At 39.2% G+C, this 12,454-nt stretch overlaps 1 protein-coding gene across 6 annotated transcripts in view; it reads left to right on the top strand.

Annotated features, from left to right (window-relative positions):
* Positions 1–12,454, top strand: part of ZNF385B (zinc finger protein 385B) — a 402,950-nt gene that overhangs the window by 269,661 nt on the left and 120,835 nt on the right. For all 6 annotated transcript variants that reach the window (XM_004701466.4, XM_045297022.1, XM_030887232.2 and 3 more), the window contains one exon: positions 112–254. In XM_004701466.4, coding sequence (XP_004701523.3) covers positions 112–254 — 143 coding nt within the window. The remainder of the gene's footprint in view (positions 1–111; positions 255–12,454) is intronic.

The following is a 12,454-nucleotide window of genomic DNA, read 5'->3' as shown; positions in this document are numbered from 1 at the left end:
CTGTGTAACTCTCTTGCTTGCAGCTCAGCAGTCTCGCTTTGGCACCACAGGTTTGGGAGGGAGATGGGGGTGAACAAGACATTGAATGCATTTTTGTTTTGTTCTTGGCAGGAAGTACATGCCACACCACGCCCCTCCCTGCTCTTGTGCGCACACCTGCCTTGATGATGCAACCCTCCCTGGATATCAAACCCTTCATGTCTTTCCCTGTGGACAGTAGTTCTGCTGTTGGACTCTTTCCAAATTTTAACACGGTGAGTAAATATCCTTTAATGTTATCTATGACCCCTTCAATTTAGGTCATTCATTCCAACCACATGCAGGCAATAGATACAATCCATTTCCCACACTTGTGATTTTTAGACCCTGTGTTGGTTACACGGCTTGGGTGTGAAACAGAAGAGCCTTCTTCTTCAGGATTGGAAGTTAATCCAAACAATAGCCAAGCATATTTGTTTTATAAAATTTTCCTCAAACAACTTCAACTACAGCTTTGTGCAATTTTGATGGACTTTTCAACAACTTGGGAACCATTTCTGGGCTGATGTTTAGATGATGAGGATCGCTATTTAGAAGTATCAAGCCACATTGATTTTTCCCCTGCTGGGGGGTGGGGGAATACCCAAAGGCTTTACCTCCCTAGATCCATCTTTATTTTAGGAGCTCTTTCAGATACAGTGTGACTCTTACATAAATAGAATTTTTATTTGTAGATCATGTGACTCTGACTTTGTAAATCTGCACACTAAGTTGCCTGCATGATTCTTCGACATCCCCTTTAAAGTACGCGGTGCATATAAATGAATTACCTATAACTAAGAAAGCCCTTTCATTCAGATCAATTGACCTTCTTTTATGTGAATGAACGGTACTTTGTAGGCTTGCCAAATGCAGTGTGACATCTTGCAACAATAAGATTCAAAAGAAAATGTGTCTGTAGCTAAATTCTAAACTATAGTAAGGAAAAGGTCAAATAGTTCAGGCGAGTGCATGAATTATGTCTACTAAGTCAATAAATACAGTCTTTTTGAGCACGATGTGAAACATGAGTGATATAGCATTATAAAGGCTACCAAAAAAATTGTATTATCAACACTACCAGACAGCGCGTATCTGAAGCACTGCCAAGTGTTCGCAAACATCTTTTGTATGAAGTGAAAACAGCGAAAGGATTTTTTTCCTCCAGGGTTGTGAATGGAATCTGCTGATGGGCCTCCTGTCGTGGCTCAGTGTTGTAAACTAATTAGGGAGCAGTGGGGCAGCCAACTTTTTAAAGAGCACTGGCCTTGAGTTAGCAAGTCCACAGTTGAATATTTTAGTCTTTGGACTTTTCAGCCAAACAGTTAAAAAAGAGGGAGGGATTAAAAAGGTGAGCATTATTTCCAGTGCAGTGGAGCAGCTCAGTAAGCTAAATCGTGCCTGCCCGGGACACATTAATCCACCAAAAGTGACTGTCCCAACGCCCCACAGGTACCATTTTCAGAGAGCTTGAACTCAGGTGAGCCTGTTAGGTCTTCTCTCGAAGCGTGTGGTATATTCCAACCATAATTGAATTGGGCTATACTGCTTAGAGGGCTTGCTAGCTGCTAGTTGTTGAAGCCCACTAGTCTCCTTAGAGACAAGGATGGCAAGACTTCATCTCACCTACTTTGGACATGTCATCAGGAGACCACACCTTGGAAAAGGACGTCATGCTTGATAAAGTGGAGGGGCAGGAAAGAGAGGAAGGCCCGTGACGAGATGGATTGACACACTGGGGACACCAGTGGCTCAAACAGAAGAACAATTGTGAGGATGGTGCAGGCCAGGCCAGGCTTCATTCTGTTGGACAGAGGGTCCTATGAGTGTGTGGCATCTAACAACAGCAGGTAGGTTGATTCACATGCCTTGGGAAGACAGCATGTGTGGCCATGGCCGAAGTCCAGTCCAGTGGCCAAGAAGCAGCATTCATGATGTAGTAGGCGTAAATGATGTCTTTCATGCCCACCTCTGTGTATTTCTTCTTTATCATTTAAAACACACACGCACGCACACACACATACACACGCACGTAATACATGGTTACTTATTCCAAAGATGCAAATAAAGCCAGTTATGATTTCTGGCCCTAAACACACTCATATTTCTTTTTCCAGTGACAAGTGCTGTCAGTAGCTGGTTAGTACCCTCCACGCCCCTTCTGTAAGGGAAGTCTACACACACTTACATCAGTGCCCAGTCACGTTTGTCTTTTCATAACTGTGATCACATCATCATCACTGCGCTGTAGCTCACTTCCTTTCTTTTCTTTTTTTTAAAAATCAATTTATTGAGGCTCATACAATTCATCACAATACATAGATCAATTGTGTAAAGCACATCTATACACTTGTTGCTCTCATTATTCCCAAAATTCGCTTTCCTCTTGGGTTCCCGGAATCAGCTCATTTTCCTTTTTCCCCCTCCCCCTCCCTTCCTCCTCCCCTCTCCCCCATGTACCCTTGATAATTTATAAATTATTATTGTATCTTATATTACACTGCCCGGCGTCTCCCTTCACCCACCCGTCTGCTGCCTGTGCCCCAGAGAGGAGGTTATATGTAGCTCCCTGTGATCAATTCCCCCTTCCTACACCCCCCTTCCCTCCTGGTTTCGCCACTGTCACCCCTGGTCCTGAGGGGTTCATCTCTCCTAGATTCCCTGCGTTTCCAATTCCCATCTGTCCCGCTGTGCATCATCTGGTCTAGCCAGATCTGCACGGCAGAATTGGGGTCCTGGTAGTTGGGAGGAGGAAGCGTTTAAGAACTAGAGGAAGGTTGTGGGTTTCATTATTGGTATACTGTACCCTAAGTGGCTCATCTCCCCACTACCCCTCTGCAAGGTATGTCCAGTTGTCTAGAGATGGGCATTGGGTCTCCATCACGCGCCACCCTCATCGACGAGGATATGATTTTTCTCCCCGCCTTTGGTGTTTGAAGCCTGGTCCCTTTGCCCCTTCATGATCACACATGTTGGTGTGCTGCTTCCATGTGGGCTTTGTTGCTTCTGGGCTAGATGGCCGCTTGTTTACTTTCAAGCCTTTAAGCTCACTTCTTTTCAGTTATGAAAATCTCTACATATGATTTGCTGATTTTAAATGATGTGCAAAATGAACACAATGTTTTCATAAAAATTTAAGGTATAATTCAGACTTCATAAGTTTATTCATATTACACAGAGCTTGAAGATGCACTAATAGGCCATTTTGTTTGTTTTATTCATAACAACTGAGCTTATGATATATGTGAGAAATCAGAGTAATATTGGTCATAGAAATTCATTTTTTTCCCCTTTTGGGGGAAAGAAAATAGACTTGTAATTTTCAAGTGAAAATATTATCTAGTTGAATTGAAGATTGTAGCAAAGAATCACATGGAGCATTTACTTTATTTTCTGTACTTTTTATTATGTCCAGAGCACTTTCTAGGAGGAGTCCTTATAGCATCTATTAAGATAAATCATTTCAAGAAAGACCCTCTGTAATCTTTTATGAAGTTAACATCAAGGACGAGTGACCTACATAGGATTCTTCACCATGAGTTATAGTTTAAATTACTCTGAACCTTTTTTAAAAATAAGCTTTTCCATTCAAATATCCAACTCACCCAATTGATTTCCTAGTGCAATTTCATAAAAGCCATTGCCCAGACTTTCCTAGGGAAACATTATCATTGTACATCACTGTTCATAGTACATTATTCTATATGTGATGCTTTGCATCCTTCTAAGGTCTCACATCTTTGAATATTTCATTTGGCTGTGATGGCTATTGCTATTGTCAGGATGAGGGAAATGAGTAAAGGAAGAACTGAGACTTGGATTGCAATCTTCTAACTTCAAAACTCATGTCTGTCTCTTCCGCACCCGTGACTCTTTTGATCCACACCACCTCCCACCTCATTCATTGTGAACAAAGCTCAATCAGAAATCTTTTGTGTTCTTTTCTGGAAGCATGGTGGATAGTTTTCAGCAGCATCATTTGTGAGAAAGAGGAAGGAAGTTTGGACTGTGCAAAATAGACCTCTATAACCAATATCTATAAAGCAGAATATATATTATATAATAGGTATAATATGTATATAGCTGTAATTTTTTGGCAAATTTGAAAGTATGTTCTACCAGATAATCTACTTGGTCTTTGAAAACCATTATGATTGTCACCATTTCACTTTGTTTTTAATGAAGATTAATATTAGTAAATATAAGAAATAAGGCCTGTGTTAATCTCATGATTATTACTTGAAGAATGAAAACACTGGACCAGGATGCCTCCACTGGAAGATTTTAGATTTCCAAGTTTTGCTATTTTAAGTGGATTGTTAAAAATATAAAAATAATTTCTTACAATTTATATAGTGGAGGATAATAATGCTCCATGGAGAAACATAGCAAGGATGAAATGGGATTGTGTAATATTCCAATATGGAATAGAGGACTGGTCTATACTAAGCTATATGCAACGATGAGAGATGTATCCTCAGCTTTCACTTAGCGGTTGTCTTGTTGTAAACTACAACTGACAACGTATCCCAGTATTTAAGTGAAAAATAAGCAAGTCGTTTGAGCAAATAAGTAGGATTATGAAGAGATGTGATGGGAAAGATAGAATTTTGATCCTTGATAATTTATGATGGGCTGCATGTCAAAGAAAGGAACCCAAGTGGCATACTGGTTGTCACTCAGCTGCTAATCATAGAGTTGGAAGTTCAAAGCCACCTGTCCTTCCATGAGAGAAAGATATATTAGAAGGCTGTACAGATTGCAGTTTGTAAACTCAAATGGAACAGTTCTAGTCTGTTCTATAAGGGGGAATCAATTGCAATGATCAATGTATAAGATTGATCCCCTCACCCGCCCCAGAGAGGGATGAACAACACAAACGTGAGTGAAGAGAGACTGACTGCAGATGGTGTAAGATATGAAAATATGAATAATTTACAATGTATCAAGGATTCACAAGGGAAGGAGGGCAGGGGAGGGGGAGAAAAGAGAGGAGCTGATACCAAGGGTTCAAGTAGAAAGAAAATGTTGATGGCAACATATGTACAAGTATGCTTGCTAAAATTGATGTATGGATTAATATAAGAGCTGTAAAAGCCCCCAATAAAATGATTCATTTAAGAAAAAGTTGAAGTGACTCTATAGAAGTGGGTTCTGTTTGTTTTTTATGTCAAAGTAGCATGATTAGAGAGTGATGATGTTGTCTCTGGTTCTGCAGTTGTACTTTAGGGAGTGAACGTTCTGCATCACTTCCAGTTAAAAGCTAAGCAAACCCAAACAATTTTAAAGATGCAGCCTTTCTATCTAAAGCTTGTCTGGTACCCCACTTCCATCCCTGCGACTCCACCTTCAACTACTTGTCATTCATGGGAAGCCATTTGTGACGCTTCGGGGCTTAAAGGTCCATCCTCTGTGTCTCAAAAGTGCTCCAGATAACCTCGGGGAAAGCTGTTGTCCCACCATAGTTAAGTTAATAGAATCCCTGTCTTCTTCACTAGAATGACAGGCAGAAGTTTAGTGAGATGGGCAGAGGACGTGTTCCCAGTTGCAAGTCCAAGTGGGTGCAAAAAAAGGCTGTCTGTGTACCCCTTGGCAAGTTTCAGCTTGGCTTCGCACTCTTAGAAATTGCCCCTGGGCCCTCGTTATTCTTACTATACCTCTGATGATAGATCCAGAGGACAGGGGCTATAGCTTGTTTATCTTAGTATGCATGGGCTCTGGCACAGTTGTTCCATAAAGCCCTTGAAAGAAAGAAAATAAAGGAAAGAGGAGGAAAGGGCCCCAAATCCTTGGTTTTCAATATCCCTGCTTTCCTCATACATCAAAGGGAATATATCAATATTTCTGAGCCCATTTTAAGTGCCAGATGATAAAACCAGGCATTTACTTTTATTTTTATTTTCCTGAGGAGGTTCATCATTTTTAAAATTAAAGCCAATAAATGGTTAACAAGCTCTCCTTTACCTATAGTTTCCAGAATTCTCTGTGTAGCTGATATGGAAAATATGAGAAGAATATATTAGAAATTTTACAAAACAGAATTTAGTTAATATCCACTGTTTTTAGTTACTGAAGATTCAATATGTATAAAGAAGAATACTGTTTGGAGAAGGGGATACACAAAGGAAATATAATAATGTATATCTGTGCCCAAGAGACAATATAAGAAATAGAATAAATATTTTTGAAAAAGGGATGATAATAAAAATCAAGAAACAGCAAAAATGAACATTAGCATCGAACTTTGAATACTGGTGTTATTGTTAGTTCTCTCTAACTGGTTCCCACGCTTACTGACCCTAGAAGAACTATTGCCCAGTCCATGAGCTCATTGGTGCAACAACTATCTCAATCCATCTTCTTGGGGGCCTTTCTCTTTTTCCCTGCCCCTCTATTTACCAAGCATCATGTCCTTCCCCAGGGACTAATCTCTCCTGACAACATTATCAAGCTATGTGAGATGAAGTCTCACCAGCCTTACCGCTAAGGGGCATTCTGTCTGTACTTCTTCCGAAACAAATTTGTTTGTTTGTTTGTTTTTTGGCAGTCCATGGTACTTTCAATATTCTCTAATAACACTATAATTCAAATCCATTGATTCTTCTTTGGTCTTTTTTATTCAATGTCCAAGTTTCACATGCAAATGAGTTGGTTGAAACCTTAAATCTAAAAGTACCATCCTGCCTTCCAGCACTTTAAAGAGATCATCTACAGCGGATTTACTGACTGCAGTGCATCCTTTGGGCTCTTGACTGCTGTGTCCATGAGCACTCAGGGAGCAAGCAAGTCAAAATCCTTGACAACTTCAGTCTTGTCTGTTTTTCATGATGTTTGTTTTTTGGTCCATGGTGAGGATTTGAGTTTTCTTTTATCTCAGATGAAATCCATACTGAAGGGTGTGGTCCTTGATCTTCATCAGAAAGTGCAGCAAGTCCTCCTCACTTTCAGAAAACAAGGTTGTGTCATCTGCATATCACAGGTTGTTCAAAAGCCTTTTCCTCAAAATTTTGATGCCACATTCTTCTTCACAGAATTCATCTCTGATGATTTGATCAATGTAATGATTGAATAAGTATGGTGAGAGGGAGGATACAACCTTAATGATTGAATAGGTGAAGTCAGGAGATACAACCCTAATGCACAATTTCCCTGATTTTAAACCAGGCAGCATTCCTTTGTTCTGTTAGCACAACTGCCTCTTGATCAATGTACAAGTTCTACATGAGCACAATGTAGTGCTCTGGGATTCCCATGCTTCTCAAGGGTATACATGGTTTGCTATGGTCCACACAGTCAAATGCCTTCCTTTGCATAGTCAATAAAACACAAGTGAACCTTTTCTGGCATTCTCTGCGTTCAGCCAAGATCCATCTGACACCAGCAACGATATCCTTGTACCACATCCTCTTCTGGATCCTGCTTGAATCTCTGGCAGCTCCGTCATTGTGCTGCTGAAACTCTTATAGATGATCTTGAGAATAATATTACTTGTATGTGATAAAATGATTTTGTTCTCTAATTTGAGCATTCTGTTGGGTCAGCTCTCATTGGAATGGGTACTGTGCTAGCCCCAGTTGACTTGAGAAATAAATCCAAGGGCACTTATTTATGTAAGAGAGAGCTTTATATCAAAGAGCAATTGTATATTGGGAAACATCCCAGTCCATTCTAGATCCAGTCCATAATTCCGATATTAGCCCATATGTCCGACACTAGTCCATAAATTCCTCTTTAGACTCATGTATCACACGCAATGATGCTGAATGAAGGAAGATCACAGGCCATTGGGTGGAAAGTCTTGTAGATCCAATGGTGGTGGATGCATCTTCAGGGCTCTGGCTGCCATCAACATGGCTCCATGTGGCTTGTCAGTAGGAATGTGAAATGCAGAGAAAGTGGCCCACCTCTTCTGATGGCAGAATCAAGAGAGAGGAAGTTCTCAGAATACTCAGGAGAAGGCCACTCCCACAAGGAGGCATCATCAGGCTGCGATCTGATTGACAAGCTAGACTCCACCCCTTCATTCTTTTATCAAGTTGACATGAAATTGTGTAACTACCCCAGGTACTAATATGGATCTCTTCCAGTCAGTTGGCCAATTAGCTGTTTTCCAAATGTCCTGGCATAGATGAATTGGTGCTTCCAGTGCTTCATAAGCTTGTTGAAACATTTCAATTGGTATTCCATCAATTCCTGGAGCCGTGCTTTTGGATAATGTTTCAATGCAACTTGAACTTCTTCTGTAACTACCACTTGAAATGGTAAAATGTCAAGTAGTTCTTTTTGGCACAGTGGGTCTGTATTCTCTGCTTCTTATTTTTATGCTCCCTGCATCATTCAATATTTTGCTTAGAATCTTTCAATATTTCATTTTGAGGCTTGATTTTTTTTTTAATCCTTTCGGTTTAAGATATGTTAAATGTGTTCTCCCATTTTGGCTTTCTAACTCTAGGTCTTTGCACATTATTATAATATTTTACTTTGTTTATTTGCACTTCCCTTTGAAATTTTCTATTCAGCAGCTCTTTGACTTCATCATTTCTTCCATTTGCCTCATCATAACTCTACAATTAAGAGCAAGTTTCAGAGTGACATCACTTTGACCTTTCTTCCCTATCTTTTTTTTTTTAACAATCATTTTATTGGGGGCTTTTACAACTCTTATATAACAACCCATACATCAATTGTATCAAGCATATTTGTACATATGTTGCCATCACTATTTTATAAACATTTTGTTTCTATTTAATCCCTTGACCTTTTGTTTTCTTTAATGTATAATGTTCTTGATATCATCCCACAGCTCATCTGTGGTTGTCTGTTATCAGTGTTCAATGTGTCAGATCTGTTCTTGAGATGTTCTCGAAATTCGGGTGGTGTAGACTCAAGGTTGTGTTTTGGCTCTCTTGCACTTGTTTTAATTTTCTTCAGCTTTGTCCTGAACATATACATGAACAATTGATGGTCCATTCCACAGTCAACTCCTGGCCTGGTTTTGGATGCTGATATTGAGCTTCTGCATCATTTGTCTCTCAAATACAGTCAATTTGATGTCTATATATTCCATCTGGATTAGTTGCTATTTATGTTGTTGAAAATGGTATTTGTTATGAATGTCGTTGGTCTTGTAAAATTCCATCATGCGATCTCTAGTTTCATTTCTGTCAGTAAGACATTTTCCAACTACTGTTTCTTCCTACTTGTCTCCAACTTTTCCATTCCAGTCGCCAATAATTATAAATGCATTTTGATTGAAGTTTGATAAATTTCATAATGAAGATGTTGGTAAAATTCTTCAATTTCTCTATCACTAGTTTTAGTGAGTGGTGCATAAATCTGAATAATAGTTGTATTCACTGGATTTCTTTGTATGCGGATAGATAATATCCTATCACAGACCGCCTGGTACTTCAAGATACATCTAGAAATGTCCTTTTTGAAGATGAATGTAACAGCAGATTCTCTTGAATCTGGCATCGTAAACTATATGGTTTTCTGATTCAAAATGCCCAATTTCAGTTTATGAAGGGCCAGAATGTCAATATTTATGCATTCCATTTCACGTTTTACAAATTCCAATTTCCCTAGATTCATACGTTGTACAGTCCAAATTCTGATCATTCAAAGATGTTTTCAGCTGTTTCTTCCCATTTTGAGTCCAGTCCCATCAGCAAACGAAGGTCCCAAAAGCTTTCCTCCCACAGGCCTGACTCCCTCGACACCCTTGGCCCCTCTATTTGAAGTAGCCAGCGCTTCCTCGGCCGCATGTGAGTGCCTTCTGACATGCCGGGCTCCTCTTCGCGCACTCTCTCTGACAATGTTCTGCTAGCCATGAGGCTTTCTACAGCTGACGGTGTTTTTGTTCTCTACATAAGGATTTCAGTGGCCAAATCCTCAGAAGCGGACAGCCTCTTCTACTTCATCATCTGGTTTAAGTCTCAAACCTCTGCTAAAACCTGTTCTCATTGGGTGGCCTGATGGTATTTGGAATACCAGTGACATAGCTTTCTGCATCATGGGCCCACAGGAGCCACCAGCGCATGACACACTGACAGACAAGTAGTGGATCTGTGAATGTAGTGGTCAACAAAGGCCAGAAAGAATTAGGGTGTTTTTTGTATGAGTAGTAGAGCTGTTTTCATTTTTTTTTTATTTACTGTTTGTTTATCAAATGTTCCACAGTCACCCTTTAATTATTGTGCACAATGTTTTGAAAGCTGCCAAATGTATACAATTGCGTCTCTTGTTGGGATCATCTTCCTTTGCTGTGAATCCAATATTTCACTTTCTTCACAAACAATTCAGGCATTGCTTGGTGTTTCTTTTTGTTTTAAGGAAAGACTCTCTTAACAATTGAAATTAATTGCATACTTACCAAGGTGGATAATAACAATTTAAGATAAATCCATTTAGGAGACACACTCAATACATTCCAACTTATATACTTGTTGACATGTTGGTAAAGTGCCTTTTTTTAACAGTCAACTATTGTGTGCATGCACTGATGAATTTGTGTGAGTCTCCAGGGCTATAGCTATAGCATCAGGAGCAGCCTGGGTACCACAGCCACCTGTCAGGTTTCGCCTTGTGACAGGTGTTTTCATGCCGATTTATTTGAAATGTCTCTGAGTTCAGCCATGTTCTTGCAACTCCTCCAGGAAAGCAGGAGTCCAGTGGAAGTCACTGCTGCTTTATTGAAAGAGGCGTAACCATCTCATTTTTGTGAAAAATAATCTGATTTTTTTTACCAACCTACATTTAAATTATGTTTTCCTGACACACGAACAAACGCAGTATGTGCAACAGATACTTGAGTAATTATGATCCAGCAGTGAGTTTTTGTTTGTTTTTTGGAAGTCCTAAATTCCATTCTGTGATTCTTTGAATCATTTCAGACAAGCTATGGAATGATCCACATGTTTACCTTTTATTTTTTATCATTTCAGACCCTTTGGTATTTTAGGTCATTCATATTTTGGCAACGCCAGTGAGTTTTTGCATATAAAATTTTAAAATAGTAATAATAATATATTTATCAAATAAATTCAAAAAGCATAATTTAGAAAATTGAATAGGTGCCCGTTTTATGATGTTATATGCAACGAAAAGATATGCTTCAAAGCATTCATTTAATTGTTGACAAAAATCACTGTTGTTGTTGCATCATGTTTGCATGTGGTGGGATCACAGGAGAACCTGAGGAGCGCTAAACCATTCCATTCTCTTGGCTTTCCTTTAATACTTTCAGTAAGTACGGTGCTTTGCTGTCACTAAAAAGTGTCATATGTCCCATATTTCTTAGGATTTTGGTAAGTCTCATCAATTATATTTTAAATGGCACACTTATCCAGCCCAGTCAAATAAGAACAATGTGATTGAAATTTCATTTTTGTGATGTGCTTTCAATAAATTGAAAGGTGATATTATTTTATTTATCCTAAAGAAGTCTGTAGTGGTAAAAATGGCCACGTTGAAGTTTTCCATGGTTACTCTAATTCAACTGAGGAGGGAAAGGTTGATAATTTATTATTTAGTTAAGCCAACACCCATATCCATGTCCCCATTTTATTAAAGGAACATGGTTCTAAGAAATCCTTGAAGTATAATGCAGAGCCAATAAGGATTTTATACAAATATTTAAGCATAGTTTTGCCTGGAAAAATTATTTCCCTATTAAATATAATATAGAGAAAATGATATAAACAAGACCACTGGGAGGAAAAATCTATAGAAGAACCCATTGTCTGTTCTCCTTCAAACCTAAAATATGCCCTTTGTCAATTTAAATGATGTTCTGTAGCTTACTCAGAAGCCTTAACATTAGCTACCGAAGACTTCAAATCCTCCTTTTCACAACTCACTCTTGAATGTTAGACTATGTAGAAAGTATTTTATAGTATGACATGCATTATGTATCAAAACATTTTCACAATATATGGTCCTATTCCCTCCCTATTTAAGTTATTGGCCCGGGGCGTCTAGAAAAAGTCATTGATTAAACAACCACTTACTAATGTCTATCTGTGCCGGTCATTGTGCTCAAGGGCGATTATCACAGCAAGTTGGTCACTGTCTGATGGGAATTCCTTCTCTTTTTAAATTCAGACGCATGATAGAAGAATCTGCTCATAGTGGATAATTCATTTCAGTTGATATTTGCTGCCAAGAGGGGTCAGATTAAGACATTGATGGGCCATGTGGGGTTAGGGTTTAGGGACCTTTGAAAAGAGACATTCACAGTCACTCCAAGCTATGTCCTCTTCCATGTCCCTTTCATTATCCTGGGCTCAACTTCACATGGCTCTGGGGCCGCTTCTTCAGTACTAGAATTTCAAGGATTATGTGTACTTGGAGGGCACATCAGATTTTCTGGCAAGACAGGACATTAGTCTTGGCGCTGTCCCAGGTCAGCATTTTTCAAGAGTAGAGTCAACTT

The sequence above is a fragment of the Echinops telfairi genome, unplaced genomic scaffold (genome assembly GCF_000313985.2).
Source record: "Echinops telfairi isolate 266 unplaced genomic scaffold, ASM31398v2 ScPeMD7_3;HRSCAF=10, whole genome shotgun sequence".
In the NCBI taxonomy this organism is placed as follows: Eukaryota; Metazoa; Chordata; class Mammalia; order Afrosoricida; family Tenrecidae; genus Echinops; species Echinops telfairi.
The sequence above is the reverse complement of the archived record's forward strand: the minus strand, read 5'-3'. Positions and strand labels throughout refer to the sequence as shown.